We start from the raw sequence: 18732 nt of genomic DNA, 5'->3' as shown, positions 1-18732 counted from the left end.
TGATGACAGTTAACTGTAATAATCCAGCTTTCATGTGAGATATAGCAGTACAGTGTATTTACAACATTGTTATACTGAAATGCAAGCAATTAAAAATCAGCTTCTTTAAATGATATTGCATCTTATTGTACCCATGTATGAATAAAGTTTTGTATTTTTGATATTTAGATCCTTTTAACATTAGATGGCCTATAGCAAAGGGTAAATCCATTATGATAACATAAATTTATCATTATATCATATTAAGGGCTTAAACAACTTTATCACATACAAGTGTCAATTTTTCCACTCTGTAAAAATGATGTTTTACGGCCGTGCATATATTTTGATGTGACGTCATTTGTGTGATACAAACATAGTGGAAAGACGCACTAAATGTTAGCGTTACACTACAAGTGTGTCAATGGAAAATGTTACTTTTTCACTTCAACAGTTTTTATTTTGGGTGTGTGATAAATAAAAGAATATTATGCTCGCCAGAGGTTCGCATATTATAATTTTAATCAACTCGTTCAGTAAATTCAGTATAAATTACACTCATTCAATATCCTCTATGTATGATCATTAGTTGTGTCCTTTATTGTAGAAGGGTACCTGCCTGCATGCATACAGATTACTGTTGGCTTCTCTTGTTTCATTCTTGAAATCACACAAATTATAGTGAATAGCTCTAGTTACATTTCAAGAAAGAACTAGTCCATTTCATTGAATCAACGTAATATTACATGTAATTAAAGACAGCATATTAAAAAAAACCGAATGTGCATAAGATGCAAAACATTGCATGTATTTTTATTTTCAGGCACGGGAGAGAAACTCTGGCGAACTTGCTGCCATAAAGATAATTAAACTAGAGCCTGGAGATGACTTTGCTATTATACAACAGGAGATAATCATGATGAAAGATTGTAAACATTCTAACATTGTAGCTTATTTTGGAAGCTATTTACGGTAAGAATTAGACCAAATTATTACAAATGATTTTAAAAACTTTATTGACTGTGTATTTCATTATTGATAATATAGCCTTTTAAGATGGAAGTACCTTGTAACACGTGTCATATAATATTATAAAATCAATTTAATTCATTATAAAGTGTGCATTTCCGGAAATCTCATGAAAATGTTGGGGGGGGGGTGATGTCATTCTCAAGAAATGAATTTTTGTTTGAAGTAAAACAGGACTGGTGTAAACTTGTTATTCATCAGTGATATATATTTTTGATAATTAAGCCTGTTTGTTGATATTTTGACTCAATTTACCTTATTTAGTGAAATTACGCTTCACAGGCTGTATCCTGTTTGAAGGTGAATTTTTATATTAAATTAATATTGAATTAAAATGTACTGCTCCAAATTCAAGACAAGGCTTATCAATTACACTACATGTAATTCAGTAGGTATCAGGTGAAATAATCCCTATTTTGGAGCCCATGCTGCAGTAATGACAGGCCTATAATTATGGAACCAGCATAGATAATACTAGGCTGCACACTTACAGTAATTCAATTTTGTGATCCTTGAAATTCAGAATGAAGAAATTCCAAATTAAAAGTAGGTTAAGAATTTTTTACACACAAATCAGGCTTTAAGAAATCTATGAATGATCTGCAATCAGGTTGGTCATCTTTTCATACATCAGTGGAAAAGGTCTGTGTCCGTTTATAGGGAAATAAGTAAATTTGGCAAGTTTTAGCCAAAACTGGGATTATTTTTATAGGAACTCGCAGCTTTTGATTAAGAATAGGTATTTCTATTGATTGGAAATGTGTGCATTTGCCAAGCATGCTTAAAGAAGGAAAAAGAATCATGTTTGTAAATTTATCTTATTTTGTTTACGGATGTAACAAAAAAACAACAAAATACGAATAACAGTCCTCTTATTTCTGCATATTTTACTAGAGTATTTTAGCTTTGAAGTAATGTGAGATAATGGCACAGACGGGTTATTGTAATTGTACAGTATAAAATGTAGACAAGTGAATATTAAGCATACATTGTATGTAGAATAAAATTTGTTACATTACATCCATAAAATTCCAGTCTAGTAAACATTTTTACCAAGAAATAATTCTAAAATTCCTATCCCAGCTGACTAATTTGTTCAGTTACACTAGCACTTGTAAGTGCCATTCATATTCATTCAGAAATTTGTTCTGAAAACCATCTTTAAAGCAGCAGATTCATGCTTTTTTTCATGAAAATTTTGAAAATATATTAAAATTTATTTTATTTTATTTTATTTAGTTTTAACTTTTTATACTGTCAAATAATATGTATGATAAGCACACTAACTCAGACCTTCTTGAATAAGCCAGCAAATAATATTGGCAATTAACATTTAAAAGTTTATATATTTCTTTCTGTTGAAAGAAAATAGTTGGTAAATTTTATGTTTATAATTGGCTGTAAACATAAAACACATAGTTTGAATAAATGTTAACATATATTTTTGTTTATGATATATTATAAGCATTTGTGAGAAGAATAACAAAAAAGATATTTTAAAACTAGGTGATTGGCCTTGGATGTGTTAACCTTTGATGTTTTTATCCGATATGATGAATGAAGTGTTATAGGAAAGTGGGGAAACTGTCAAGTTTCCTGCTATGTCAAGAATGTCTTTGTCCCAACTTTATTTTATATTTGTATAAATTTGATAAATTTATTTAAAGATTAAATATGCAATAAATAAATACTTATTTACTTCATTGTTTACACTGACTATTATTACACTGACTGATTATTTTGAGGTAAGAGAGGAGCGGTACCATTGAAAAAGAATACATTCGTTCATCTGTGCTAAATTGGGTGTTTTGAAAATTAATCTGTGCTTGTAAAAAAGGAAGTATTGAACAAACAGTCATTTACCTTTCTATTGATGTTTTTATTTACTCTCAATCCCAAATGATTGAAGTATTCTCAATATAATGCATAAAATTATGCTAATAAATAAAATGTGTATTTTCATTTTGGGTATTTTCACTGTTAACATTTATTTTTCGCACATTTTCTGTATTTTCACTAGTGTCTTACCAGAATACTTTCTACTAAATTCACCCAATACACAAAATTAAAGGGAAGTCTTTCAAATTGTAATGTCAAAAAAGAGAAATATATTATTATATACAATATCAGAAAAATCAAATTTTTTAGCTCAACTATTCGATAAGAATAAGTAGAGCTATTGCAGTCACCCGAGCGTCGGCGTCGGCGTAACCACTTATGTTAAAGTTTTTGTAATAGTTCAAATATTTTCAAAGTCCATTGACATATGGCTTTGAAACTTTGCACACTTGTTCACCATCATGACCTCAACCTGTAGACAGGAGGAGGTAACTCTATCAAGCATTTTGACAGAATTATGCCCCTTTTTCGACATAGAATTTACGTTAAAGTTTTTGTTAATACCTCAAATATTTTCAAAGTCCATTGACATATGGCTTTGAAACTTTGCACACTTGTTCACCATCATGACCCAAACCTGTAGACAGGAGGAGGTAACTCTATCAAGCATTTTGACAGAATTATGCCCCTTTTTCGACTTAGAATTTATGTTAAAGTTTTTGTAATACCTCAAATATTTTCAAAGTCCATTGACATATGGCTTTGAAACTTTGCACACTTGTTCACCATCATGACCTCAACCTGTAGACAGGAGGAGGTAACTCTATCAAGCATTTTGACAGAATTATGCCCCTTTTTCGACTTAGAATTTACGTTAAAGTTTTTGTAATACCTCAAATATTTTCAAAGTTCATTGACATATGGCTTTGAAACTTTGCACACTTGTTCACCATCATTACCCCAACCAGTAAACAGGAAGAGGTAACTGTATCAAGCATTTTTTTTTTTACTATCAAGCACTAAGAATAGTCGAGCATTACTGTCTTACCGACAGCTCTTGTTTCTATAAATACAGGATTTATTTTCATCTTATATTATGAAAATTGTCATATTTCACTTGTAGCTACCACTACTCATGAATTATTTATTTGCATACCACTGGAAAATAAATCCTGCATTTATAGAAAAAATCTTGAATATCAAGACAAGTATTTAGTATGGGTAAGAGTTCGTATTAAGACGACCGTAGGGAGTCTTATCGAACTCTTACCCATATAACTGCAAATCGGCTCTTACAACTCGATATCAGATAAAAATATAGAAAGTGTCACCTTTTTAATTAAGCATAACATTATTTTTCTCCAGCAGTCACGTACAAACAAGGATGGGGTCCAATTACTTAATCTGGCATGTAAAACAATGAGTTTTCAACAATATCTAGGATTGTTAATGCAATTCATTCCTGTCATATGAAACAAAATAATGTTTTGCTTATTATAAAAAGTCAGCAATTAATAATTGACATTTTTCATACAGTTTTAAGGATATCAAAATGTTACTGTGTTCACATTTGTCTCTGCGAGCTGAGCTCCACGTGCATTATCTATGTAATAAATTTGACATTGCTACAGTGTTATCAGCCTTTTTAGAAACACCTGACCTGGCTAATTAAAATATGCCAATCACAATTTTCAATATCAGCACTGGTTTCTTCATGAAATAGCGGCTACACTAATTACTGCCGAATAAGAGCCGATTTGCAGTTATTTTCAGAAAGAAAAAGTTAACCCTTCATCTTGTAAACTTTTCCATGCTGTGAATTTTGTACAGCTCATTATTTTAACTGTACCCTGTTTGAACCTTATATCATAGATACTGGTCAGACTATATGGAAATGGTGAATAACTGGTATACTGTTGATATAGGCCTGCCATGATTGCCACCAGGGTTTATAAGATTTATATGACAATTATAGCACTTGGCTATCTATTACACATAATATATTTTAACTACCCATTTATCAACACAATAATAAAAAATCCCAGAGCACTTTGATAAATAATTTTAAAAATGTTTCTTAATACCCTCTAACCTCATATAAGTGGATCTGTTTGAATATAATATAAATATTATATTTATTGCAGCCTTCTGTATATTTTGAAATCTCCCTCTGCATTCTTATCTGCGTTGCTATTGTAAATTTACCCATTCTTCTGTGTGATCAGGGGGGCTTACACTATATAACTGCAAATCGGCTCTTATTCGGCAGTAATTAGTGTAGCCGCTATTTCATGAAGAAACCAGTGCTGATATTGAAAATTGTGATTGGCATATTTTAATTAGCCAGGTCAGGTGTTTCTAAAAAGGCTGATAACACTGTAGCAATGTCAAATTTATTACATAGATAATGCACGTGGAGCTCAGCTCGCAGAGACAAATGTGAACACAGTAACATTTTGATATCCTTAAAACTGTATGAAAAATGTCAATTATTAATTGCTGACTTTTTATAATAAGCAAAACATTATTTTGTTTCATATGACAGGAATGAATTGCATTAACAATCCTAGATATTGTTGAAAACTCATTGTTTTACATGCCAGATTAAGTAATTGGACCCCATCCTTGTTTGTACGTGACTGCTGGAGAAAAATAATGTTATGCTTAATTAAAAAGGTGACACTTTCTATATTTTTATCTGATATCGAGTTGTAAGAGCCGATTTGCAGTTATATGGGTAAGAGTTCGATAAGACTCCCTACGGTCGTCTTAATACGAACTCTTACCCATACATATCTACCAGTATATGGTTATTGTAAACTGTTTATTTGTTGTTTACATTACAGGCGAGATAAGCTGTGGATCTGTATGGAGTATTGTGGTGGAGGTTCAATGCAGGACATATATCATAGTAAGATAACACACCTGTCAAATTTCTCCCCTGTTAATATGATAAAATATCACACTTGCCTCTTGCTGCAGTATGCTCACAATAAGATGAAGATCATTAACCATGAACATGCTGAATATTTTAAATTGACTTGTCCCACTTCCATTTTTGGGACTGTTCATTATCAATTTTAGGGATATTAATTTGTCAACCAACAGTATAGAGCCTGGTCAGACTGCATGGATGTGCAGGCTGGTCTGGCTCTATACTGGTGGCAAAGGCTTAACACTTTGGGTTCCAGCACTTTAAGGGTTAAATAAAGTATAGACCCTGGTTAGTGTTTTATGATGTGTTGGTGCTGTGTTTATACTGTTACATTTGATATTATAATGTAAAACATGTCTAGCTATTGTACTCCTTTAAGGTTTAGAAAAGAATCAAAAGATGACACAATGAAATGTTTTTATAATACAATGTTACTATTTTAAATTCATCATCATTTGTGTGTTGGTATTGTTATAAAATTTGATATTTGCCCTAGTCACAGAGCTATATTTAGATGGGGGAAGCTATGACATCTTAGACTTTAAACCTCTATTGGGGGATTATTAAAAGTTAACCATTTTGAGAGATTTTTCGGACAATTTTGACAGGAGAAGATTTACCATGTGTCAGTCACCATGTTACCTAAAATTTGTTATGGAAATCAAAAGAAACAAAAAACAAATTGCAAAACATGTAAGAAAAATGCATTACATATTAAGAAGTAAATCATTTTCAGTAGTGGATGAAAATGTAAACACATTTGGTTACGTAAAACAAGATGGCAAAAATTGTCCAAGGGCCAATGAATCTCGTGCAAGGGATTGTGAATCAGGATTGGAAAATCTTCTATTTTTAGAGCTATTTATCCCTATGTAAAAGTCTCTGCCCTAATTATTTCCATTGTTATGATACTGGTAATGTTTAATATGTAAAGTTTAGTTGTTGAACAAACCACAGCTATAAAAGTCAATTTATGACCTGAAGAATAAAAAATGGCTAGATTTGGCCAATATGTTATGTTTATTCTAAGATTTTGGCATAGAAACAATATAAAAGTTATTTGAAAGTGTTTGCAAACCTTTGGGTTCAAACTAGCAACCAAATAAGCTGTAGGCTGGATTGATATGAATATAGTATATTAATTGAAAAGGAGGAAATGAAAATTCCTGGAAGATGAAAATACATAGATACATGGGAAATTTTATTTTTTATATAGTTTCCTTGTTCTCATTGATAATTTCACATTGTGTTCTATCTTTAACATGCTAGAACCAAACATGATTAGCCCAGTAAACTACATGTATATACTTGTAGAGCCCCGCAAGCCTGCACATCTTTGCAGTTTGACCTTGCTCAATTATATTGGTTGCTCAGTTTTTGTGATGATATTAAAATCTCTTAAACTTAGAACATACTGATCCAAATTAAAAGCAGTTCAAATCCATAAACTGAATTCAGCAGGTAATGGGTTGATATATAAAATATATGTTTACATCTTTTAAATGATATATAACATATTTTAAATGATATATATTACTGTATAGTCACAGGGCCACTGACGGAGCCGCAGATAGCATTTATATGCCGAGAAACATTGAAAGGGTTGCATTACCTACACTGCAGAGGAAAAATGCATCGAGATATTAAGGTAAAGGGGAATATAGAAATATATCAATCCATAAATGAATTAATTCTTATCACAAATATGATTGAAACCAGATAACATGTGCACACAATATACATATTATCACTTCCTTGTATTGTTGATATATTTGTATGCCTGCCAATTTGTTTAGGGTAAAATAGTATGAACTTGATACAACTGTCATGAGAATAATAATCATACTGTAAGATTGTAGCATGTTTAATAGCATTTGATTTTGTGATGTCCAATGTTAAGTTTAAACATTATTTATGAAAGTTCATGAGCTAAGTTGAACTTTCTCGAATCGGCTTCCTGGAAATAACGCATACTGATATCCTATGATTGAGGAAACTAGATGAGACTCTAGTAGAGCTTGAGCTCATGGGTTAATTTAAACATATTTATTTTAGCTCGATTGCAAAACAAGTTCTTGTAACTTATATTAACCGCTTTCGAGTTCACATCCTTGAACTTACCAGTACTGGTACCATATCATGAGGAAACATGATGGTGACCTGAGTAGGGCTCGAACCCACTTTAACCACTAGGCCACCACTTCCCTCTCATGGATTGATACCTTAACTAAAAGCCCACCCCCTTTACCATTGTTTATTGAGTTTCATTTTATTAATTTTTGACAAGTAACAAGCTATTGAACAAGGCTTTATTATGTAAATGGTTGTAATTAATATGAAGTGAAATCAAGAGATATAATTGCTTTTGTCCCGAGCTAGAACAAGTTCACTGTACCAGCACATTTATTATTATTATTGCTTATTATTTAAAGTGTGCTTAGTATTAAAAATTAAAAGTTACATAATTATATATATAGAAATATTGTGTTTATTTGTATAATAAGTATATTTTGATTATGTCATTATAATATAAGATTGTATGAAGCTTCTTAGAAGTAAAGACACATAATTTTTATAATTTCCTGTTTCAGGGAGCAAATATATTGTTAACAGATGAAGGAGATGTCAAATTAGGTATGAATAAATGGTATTGTATATCCCTGAGATAACTTCTCAAATAGTTATCTGTTTAATACATTAAGTATAATATATAACCAAAAGGAAGTAAATATCATATATATTTTAAGTGTAAATGGTTTTAGTGTAACTTAAATAAGGTAATAAATTACTATAAGTGTTGCTCAGAATCTATCCATCTACCTCGGAATTTTACTGATATATTATAAAAAAAGTACCGCCTCTGTGGTCGAGGGGTTAGAGTCGATGACTTCTAATCCAGTTACCTCTCTGGGCATGGGATGTTTTTTTGGACTGAAAGGTGAAGGTCTTTGTCTGAAATCTTCTTTTACTTCCAGGCTGTGAGTTTGAGTCTCAAATAGAGAATGTAGATCCTTGTTAGGTTGACAGGAGACCTAAAAGATTTGCTATATGTAGCAAATTGTTTATCCTTACCTTTGAAAATATCTATATTGCTTAATTGTCCGTCTACTTTTAACTTAATAATGGAAAAAATAAACATTAAACAGGTAGTCATGATTTCATAATATTTCACTGAGATAAAGATAGGTGTAAATAAAGAAGATTCTGGTATTGATATATGTGAATATTTTCATATTTCAGCTGATTTTGGTGTATCTGCTCAGATAACTGTTACAATGTGTAAGAGAAAGTCTTTCATTGGGACACCTTACTGGTATGATTTATAACATTAGATTAAATCTTGATTGTATTTAACTGGATTGTAAAGAAAACTTCTGTATAATTTGATGCCAATGCTTAAAGAAAGCTAATAAAAAAATCAAGCATTTACTGCGAATTCACTTATATTCGTGGGCATGAAAGTTCGTGGTTTTATCAAAACGGGCTTTTTCATGGGTTCCTTAATTCGTGGATTTTCGTTTTCTTGTTTAAAAAAATTCAGTAACCAAATGCAAAGTAATCTTAATCGCCGAACATTTTTACTTACAACATGTACATATCTTTACTTGTCACACAGCGGTTGTCAATAAATTTAATCCTTGCCTCTGGGCATGACTCTAATATAGCACAGTTTCTGCCGATAATTGACTGCAATTAACACATTTATGTGACATTATATGCACCTCCATTGGACACACTGCCCCTGTAATTCGCCGATGTAAACATCGCATGATTTAAACGACATCTGGCACGTTTTAACCAGCGAGTTTAAAAGTTTACACTTAACATATTTGACAGTAACTACACGCAACTTCACAGCGACTGTGTAAATTTACATGCATATAAATTATTCTCGGTAAATAACACGAGTATATGTCGATCTTGTAAAAGTCGGGGGCGTCTTTGATGTTTACGGATAACATTCGCACAAATACTGATTAAAATTCATATAAACTGGATCATTTAAAAACGACAAAAGAAAGTACAATAAATCTGTTTTAGCGATCGTAGTTTGTATAATTTTGTGTACTTACGACATTAATATCAAAGACTTTTTTTTTTAATTAATAAGAGCAAACTGACAATTTTTATTAGCGCTAATTATTGCACTACCTTGGTTCCCATAATTACTTGATTATGTCAAGTATTCTTGTTAACACAATCAAGTCCTAGTAGACTACAACGATCAAGTATGTATATGCGACATTTGTGACAGTAAATTGGGGACATATAATTGAGTTTTCTTTCAAGTTTCTTAAATATTGCAAACGGTTTTAATATGTCATTAACCTGATTATCTGTGGGTACTTTCATCCATTTCACGAAATATCGGCCGGAAAAATCGTGGATTGACCTACCCACGAAAACCACGAAAATTCTTGCCCCACGAATAATAATGATTTTACAGTATATAAAATGCAGGCACTACTTCTTGTACAGGAAGTACTCGCATGCCAGTAAGCCTATTTAAAGGTGCTGCAATGAGACCAAAAGCTTAAAAACACTTGATATGAAAATCTTTTTGAGGGAAATATAAAGAGATACTAATGAAATATACTCAGGACTTATGTATATAGTAAAAACTTAAAAAATCTTCTTTTAAAAACCCCAAAGAGCTGGAGCTAAGATATTTAGCATGAAACATCGTCTAATGGGTGTCTACAAGTTTGTTCAAATAAAAGCCCCTGGTTTAAAATTTGCCTTGGCCCAGAGGTCTATATACAGGTGAGCAATTTCAGGGCCATCATGGCCCTCTTGTTCTGTTTTCTGGCAAAGAATGATCTGAAAATTTATTTTGGTATAGACCTACAACTAAATGGAATGTCTTGAGAAAAAATTCTAGTACTTTCATGTCAAAAAAATTCAGAGGACTTCATTTAAGTTACTTGTTTAAGTATTCTTAAGTATGTTTTATCTGGGGCTTAAAGATATTCCAGAACTCTGCAATTAGCAGCAAATGTTAGTTTTTCTCATTTAATACTAGGGTACAAGCAATCTTTTACTGTTACAACTTGGTTACTATATATAATAATGAAAAACATTTCACCAATTCTAATTCAAGTATTTCTAGCGTTCAATTTGAAACAGTTTTATTGTTGTTTGAGAAATTAAAAATGAGAAAAACTGAATTATCATTTATGTAACATTCTGAGGAGATATCATAAATGACATTGCCTATTACAGGATGGCCCCAGAAGTAGCGGCAGTGGAGAGGAAAGGAGGGTACAATCAACAATGTGATATATGGGCTGTAGGCATTACAGCTATAGAATTTGCTGAATTACAGCCCCCCATGTTTGACTTACATCCTATGAGGTAATGTATAGTTCTGATGCATAGCAGTGTGCTATCAATATGGGAAGTAGATATTTCAGCTATAACTTCTGTGCATAACAACCCCCTGACCTCCATCTTATTAGATAATGCATGCATAGTAATAATATGTGGCAATGTGATATCAATTTGAGAAGTAGACATTTCAGCTAGAGTTCTGTACATTACAACCCCCCTATATTTTACCTCTAATTATTAGGTTCTGATATGTAGAAATGTGATATTTGAAGCTACCTACCTTTAACTTCCTGTATGCCTTATATTTTTCTGTAGCCATCTTGATTGTGGTAAAAGAATAGTACAGAATTTTAAAGTAATGTAAGATGGTTATTGAGAATTGACGTCAGTTGTTTGTTTTTAGCTGTAATGCACTACATATTTAACCACACATTTAATCTGTAACCTGCTGTTTTCTGACAGCAGCTTATTTTAAAGTTTTCCCTCGAATTAACAGTTTTGCCCAGATTGTAAGATGGACAAGTCCATTTAAGATATTTAGTGTGGTTAGGATTAACATTTAAGAAACCCATGATGAAATTGCCTTTCTTAATTATTGTGATGTTGATTCAGATTAATACAATTGAAATTAACTTTATTGTTTTTCATTTTCAGGGCATTATTTTTAATGTCAAAAAGTGGTTTCAAACCACCAACACTTAAAGACAAAAATAAATGGTAAGTACACCATATAGGCATTTTTTTCTAGCTTTTGCTACAATTAAAGTATATTTTGCTTAGCTCATTACAAGGAATATAAAGTCTTTGGTATTGAAAGATTAAGGGCTTTCATATATTTTTTATAAAAGAGACACTCACAGTTGATATTATTTAAATACATATTACCTTTTACATGTACATGTGTATGTAAGTTAAAATTCATTGCCACAAAAGTTGTAGCAGAGCTTAAATATATCTTTACTGTAAAATATATCAGCATAATCTAATGACATTGTTGCTGAACATGTTTGGTCAAACTCAACTCAAATAATTTTATTGGCATAAAACAAATAAGTTTATAGCCATACAAAATAACCAGGTCAGTGATAATGAAAAGACATGCACTGAAAAGTACTGTAAAGTAAAAGTAATTAATTTCCTAAACATTCTATGAAATAAGATTTTATGTGATAACATAAACATTTACCATACTATAAGGCGACGCTGTGTGAAGTTTAAAAAAAGATAACTGTAAAGTATTATGATGTATATCTCTGTTTAAATAAATAAAAGTACTTCATATAAATATAATTATGATTAGGAGACACATAGTTTTTTTGCAAAATGTATAAATTTCGACAAATTTATAATAGTTGCATTTGATGTAGAAAACACAAGATTTCTAAATTTCGTTAGCGTAGGCCAATGACAATAATAGTTCTTCAAATATTTACGCCTTATACCAAAGTACATGTGTTAGAAGTTCAAATTACCGTTTATCTTACAGGTCATCAGTATTTCATAATTTTATAAAAGTTGCTCTCACAAAAAATCCCAAGAAAAGACCAGCAGCTGATAAATTGTTAGAGGTATTTGATTAATTTATTACTTTTATGATGTTTCTTTTTATGCCCCCCAAGGGAGGCATATTAAAATCGCACCGTCTGTCCATCCGTACAGTTTATAGGTACACACATTTGTGTCCAGATTGTATGGAAGGATTTTAAAATAACTTGGCACAAATGTCAACTACATCAAGACGATGTGTCGCAGCTAAGGCTCATGCCCATCTGTCCATGTGTCCCCACTTACACAACAATCATGTCCAGACTGAAACTTTGTCAAGCATTGAGGGATTTTGAAATAACTTCACAAATGTCTATCTCATTACAACATTCTGTTGCGTCCAGGAACTACGTCCATTCTTCAAAGGTCAAGGTCACACTTATATTTTGAAGGTTCACTCTATCACAATAAGAGATTACAGGTACAATAATACAAAGAATAATATTAAGCAATTAGTTACTTTCATTCCCTTTTCTTTTCATAATACTTGCATGCTTAAGAAACTTTTTCGGGGGTATTCGTCACTTGGGTGACAGCTCTTGTTTTAATCTTTCATATCTTAATTACTTGTTCATGTGTAAAGCAACTTGCATATAATTATACAAGATCTGAATTATATAAAAGGTATTTTAACTGATCAATGTTTCCTTGGTAAGAAGAGACTAACGCTTATTTCTTGTATGTGTTATTAGTTATAACTACATGACTTAACCATACAACATGTTATGACATGGTGTCAATAAATCAGGTCACCTGTCAAGTAAATGATTTCAAAATATTTTCATTCACTCTCTTTCTGTGAACAGTACAATTTTATTATTTTTCTTGTCTTATCATATATTTTAATTGCACATTTGTAACTAAGATGCTGTGTATGTAATCACAGAGGCATGTGACCTTTCTGATTATATATCTGTGCATCTGAATAAGAACCATTCAATATTATACAAAATGTTAATTATCTATTTCCTAAAGTTTATATTTAGGAGCATTAATTGTATTTAGTTATGTTTTGGTCTGCATCTAGGAAATGAAGATATTATTTGCTTTATTTTCTTTATTTTAGCATCAGTTTGTTCATGGTGACTTATCAAGACGACTCACACGAGACATTCTTGACAAAGTACGCAATCCACAACCAGTATTTGAACAACATGGAGATGATGATGATGAGGTATAGTAATACATTTCATCATCTTAGTGTAGGAACAGAATAAGTCCTTCTAAATTTAATAGGAGTTAATCAGTAATTGCACTAAGGTGACAATTTAACTCTTAAACATGTCTCTTACATGATCTAACTATTTCTGAAGTTACAATGGCATTGGTAGCCATTAAAGTTGACTTTTCTGAACCTACATATTGTAAAGTTCTATGATTTAGGATTGTTCGGTTTTATAATTAGAGGATAGTTCAAGATAATATTGATTCCGTTGTCCAGATATGTGTGTGGTGTATGATACGAAGTGCCTTCTAGCAACAATGTTATATAATTCAAGCAACCATGATATAATTCTAGCCGCCATGCTTTAAATCTAGGAACAATCAAATAATTCTGGCAACCATCATATAATTCTTGCAACCATCATATAATTCTTGCAATCCTCATATCATTCTTGCAACCATCATATAATTCTTGCAACCATCATAAAATTCTTGCAACCATCATAAAATTCTAGCAACCATCATGTAATTCAAGGAACCATCATATGAATCTAGTAGACATGCTTTAATTCTAGCAACCATAAATAAGTTGCAACCATCATATAATTCTTGCAACAATGATAAAATTCTAGCAACCATCATATATTTCCAACAAGTTTTCACACTTAATTGGAAAGAGGCTTCTTTGATTAATGGGGAAATTATTGCTAAAATTGCTAATTTTGGAAGTAAAAAAGTATGTGTTAGTCAGTTCAGATAGTTTGAAAAACTGCATGATTTTGAAGAAACTTTTAATTAAGAGGAGGCCTTTGATAGGCCTCTGTTATATCAGTTTAATTTATTAAATTAATGATTTCTGTACTGAGAAGACTAGTATTAAGACTTATTTGAGTAGTTAAGGATTAGACTGGATTCCTAGTTACCACTGGACTATGTGCCATTTAAGAATTCCTTTTTATATGTATATGTAAATATTATGCAGTGGATCCCAATTAAGATACATACAATTTTAAAGAGACCAATTGAGCCAATTACTTAGCTTATAATTGTTGCACAATGTTTCTGACAATTTGACACACTTGCTATAAAAAGGAAGTAAACTTATTTTACATTTAACACAGTAAATAAGTATTGTATATAGAGTAATCATATAGTTCTAGAAACTTTCTAGAATCTACTTCCTGGACTTACCACTATATAAGTGTCTTATAAGGAAGCATGGTGGTTACATCTATTGACTTTTTTCTCACTTTATCTATATTGAGAGATGTATACCTTTACTTTATTCCATTAAGTTTTTGTAATTAACTGGACTTGGTTTGAATGTGGAGTTGTCAGTTAATAGTTTACAATATTCAAAATACTAAAGTTTGACAGCCTAGTGTTTATAACAATTAACTGTACAGGTTTGGAGGCTGAGCTATATGTGGGATATAGGAGAGTCATTATATCTGTAAGATAATCACTTGCTACCTCTGCTATCATGTATACTTATATAAAATACATTCTAATACATTCCTCATTTTAAATAAGACTATGACGAATGCTTGAAGAAAAATGGCGGAGTTTTATATTGAAATTAAATTTCTTATAATTTCTTATTGTATGAAAATTTGTAAAAATATTGCAAGATTTTTTTGAAAATTGATATGCTGTTATGTCAGACTGATAATCACAATCCATTTTAATGGTTAGTATTAATTGTTATTAATATGACTGTAATATTTAAAGAGTATTTAAAGAGTATTTTAACACTGAAAAGAGTATACATACAGTGAGACAGTATGGCTGGTTAGTTGTAACCACATTTAATATCATAGATGAATGTGTCCATCTTTCATTCTAGACTAAATGTTCATCAATTTCTGGGAAAATTTCATATTTTATACTGACCAAATTGTGACCAGAACATACTATGAACAGACACAAATGATGTCCTGGTTGAACTGGTCTGCACTGATTTCATTGGTGGATTTTGTTCATGTCAGTAGACTAAGGTTCAACTAATATTGACTTGGCATATGTTATTAATATTATTTCAGTTCTTGGCAAATGTTCCACAGAGAATTTCATCATCAAAATCTTCAAGTAGATATAGCCAAGCTAGAAATAGTATAGAACTTAAAGGTAAGTCATAGCTTTTCTAACTTAAGATCTAATTGCTGATATTGTTTAGTGACTTTAATACATTGAGTGGTGAGCTTTACAGTCAGTTACTATTCATTGATTATATTTATTGAATTATTATTGTCCATGGCCTTTACAACTAGACAGCTGACTATATTAAATGCTATGGTATCTGTGCTTGTTGGGGATGGTTGTTGACTCTGAAACATTTGCCTTTCACCATACTTGATTCTAGTCTGTCCCAGACATAGAATTTTTATTGTAATAAATCTATTCAGAAAGGTTGCTGAAATTTGGTGGTTTTACCCAGATGGATTCTAGTACATGGAACCTTCCACTAGTAAAGATGGCCTCATGACCATTACAGAGTCTATGTGCTATAAAACCTAGCCAACAAAATGATTACTTAAGTATTGTAGGTTATAATTTATACAGAAATATCTCTTAAGTCGACTTGCTTGAAATAAAGATAATTTAGAAGAATTGTCTTCCTATGAAATAAACAGGCATGTATAATAGATTACTTGTTTGCTTTCTTTTCCAGTAAATATACCCAGCAATCTGAGTCCGGTAAGTATTTCTATTGCATGTTTCAATAAAAATTGTGGGGGGGGGATTATTTGTTGCCATGGTTAAGATGAAAATGAGGATATTGAATGCAAAGTAAACAAATATAAAGAACTCTTAATAGATATACACATCTACTTCCTGTACTTGCAATAAACTATGCGGTGATAATAACAGGTCCTTTTGCTTGCAATGAATAAATTATCAATTAATTAATTGTCATTTTTCTCGCAATAAACCATACACATTGAATTATACAAACTTGCAATAAATAATAATAGTTCAGGTTTTCACTGTGAAAAATAAAAAGTGTCTTACAGCTTATTAACTTGAAGTTAGGAACATTACATTATGCTAATCTTGACTTAATTTTTACCTTATCCAGCATAGGGTCACAAGATCAGGGACCACATTAAACCCACTCAAGGTCTGACAATTGTTCTCTTAAAAGACTGTTTATTTGTGTTTTTCCATGACTTTGTTCAGTCTATTCTAAAGTTACTCAGTTCTTACATCATCAGGCAGTCTGTTCTAGATTGAGGAAGAAATGTTTACAGTTATTTGTATTGCATGTTTAAATTTAAACCCTTTTTGAATGATCTTTTTTATGCTAGTTTTCATGTTTTCAAAAACTATATTACATGTATGATTCACATTTTCTTTTCAGTTTAGAAATGTTAAAACTTGAATTATATCACTTCTAAATCTTCTTCAAGACATACTGGGGATTCTTATAATGTTCAACCTTCAATATATTACAAGTCTCTTAAACTTTCAACCAGTTTTGATGGCTCTTTTTTTTTTAAAATTGTTTGTCTTCATTATCTCTTTTCATATATAGAACTTCAAATATATGATAATATTCAAATTGTGGTGGTTTTAGAAATTGATAAATATTAGTATGCAGGACACATTATTTACTAGATTATTTCTTTGCTTTAAATTGCTTGTTAAACAGTGATTGGTATTTTATTTTGGTGATATGTAACATTATTATGCCACACCCCATCAGAATCAACTAGCAGGTATTTCAGTGTGCTTGTACTGTTTATTTCCAGGAGGAACAATTCAACACAGCCAGGGCATGGCCTGAAGATGAAATTTCTCAAAAGTAAGTTCACAAATGATAAATATAGTATATGTATATATTGAAGATTAATTTCAACAAGGCAGTAACTTATTCTAGAAGGTATTCCATTCATCATTTCTTTATAATAATTCAGCAAACTTTCTGTGTTAAGTATATTTTACTAGGCACAAAATTAATGGGCATATATTTGTTAGTTGTTTTTATGACTGTTTCAAATCCAAAACATTACATGTGTATTAAAGGACACATCAATTACATGACAAACCATTACAGGAAATGTCCATTACAGGACATGTCTATTAAAGAACATATACATTACAGAACACATTTATTATAAGGACATGTCCAGAACATGGCACATCATTTATAAGACATGTCTTTTAAAGGACACATCCATTACAGAACACATCCATTACAGGACATATCCAGTATATGACTTATCCATTACAGGACATATTCATTATAGGACACATCCATTACAGGACATGCCTGTTAAAGGACACATCCATTACAGAACACATCCATTACAGGACATATTCATTATAGAACATGTCCATTACAGGACACATTCATTACAGGACATGTCTATTAAAGGACACATCCATTACAGAACACATCCATTTCAGGACATATTCATTATAGGACACATCAATTCTAGGACATGTGTATTAAAGGACACATCCATTACAGAACATGTCTGTTATAGAACACATCCATTACAGGACATATTTATTATTAGTCATTTCCATTACAAGACACATCCTTTATAGGTCATGTATATTACAAGACACATCTTTTATAGGTCATGTCCATTACAAGGCAAATCCATTATAGGACATATCCGTTATTGGACATACCTATTACAGAACACATCCATTACAGGACACATGACTATTACAGGACATGTCCATTACATGAATAAGTGTTGAAAGATGCAGAAAGTTCAGAATTTTTCATGAACTGATGCTGATTGTTATACCTTAGAGTCTATAAATTTATGCCAGAGTTGTAGTTAATGTTCAGTATGATACTTTGTCTTGATTTGAATGTTGTTTAGTAGATTTAGCATAATATGATTGTTTGCATTGAATTGTAGTAATGTGGTATACCATAGTTGTGATGTTTT

At 31.3% G+C, this 18732-nt stretch overlaps 1 protein-coding gene across 1 annotated transcript in view; it reads left to right on the top strand.

Moving 5' to 3' along the window:
* Positions 1-18732, top strand: part of LOC132729294 (mitogen-activated protein kinase kinase kinase kinase 3-like) — a 79539-nt gene that overhangs the window by 3285 nt on the left and 57522 nt on the right. The window contains exons 2-14 of the mRNA XM_060715019.1: positions 803-951; positions 5694-5758; positions 7327-7430; positions 8374-8416; positions 9023-9095; positions 11006-11137; positions 11768-11830; positions 12600-12681; positions 13725-13832; positions 15865-15949; positions 16494-16519; positions 16902-16943; positions 17575-17627. Of these exons, the coding sequence (XP_060571002.1) occupies positions 803-951; positions 5694-5758; positions 7327-7430; positions 8374-8416; positions 9023-9095; positions 11006-11137; positions 11768-11830; positions 12600-12681; positions 13725-13832; positions 15865-15949; positions 16494-16519; positions 16902-16943; positions 17575-17627 (1025 nt within the window). The remainder of the gene's footprint in view (positions 1-802; positions 952-5693; positions 5759-7326; positions 7431-8373; positions 8417-9022; positions 9096-11005; positions 11138-11767; positions 11831-12599; positions 12682-13724; positions 13833-15864; positions 15950-16493; positions 16520-16901; positions 16944-17574; positions 17628-18732) is intronic.

This window comes from Ruditapes philippinarum, unplaced genomic scaffold (genome assembly GCF_026571515.1).
Source record: "Ruditapes philippinarum isolate M1 unplaced genomic scaffold, ASM2657151v2 ctg17_1_1_1_1, whole genome shotgun sequence".
Lineage (NCBI taxonomy): Eukaryota > Metazoa > Mollusca > Bivalvia > Venerida > Veneridae > Ruditapes > Ruditapes philippinarum.
The sequence above is the reverse complement of the archived record's forward strand: the minus strand, read 5'-3'. Positions and strand labels throughout refer to the sequence as shown.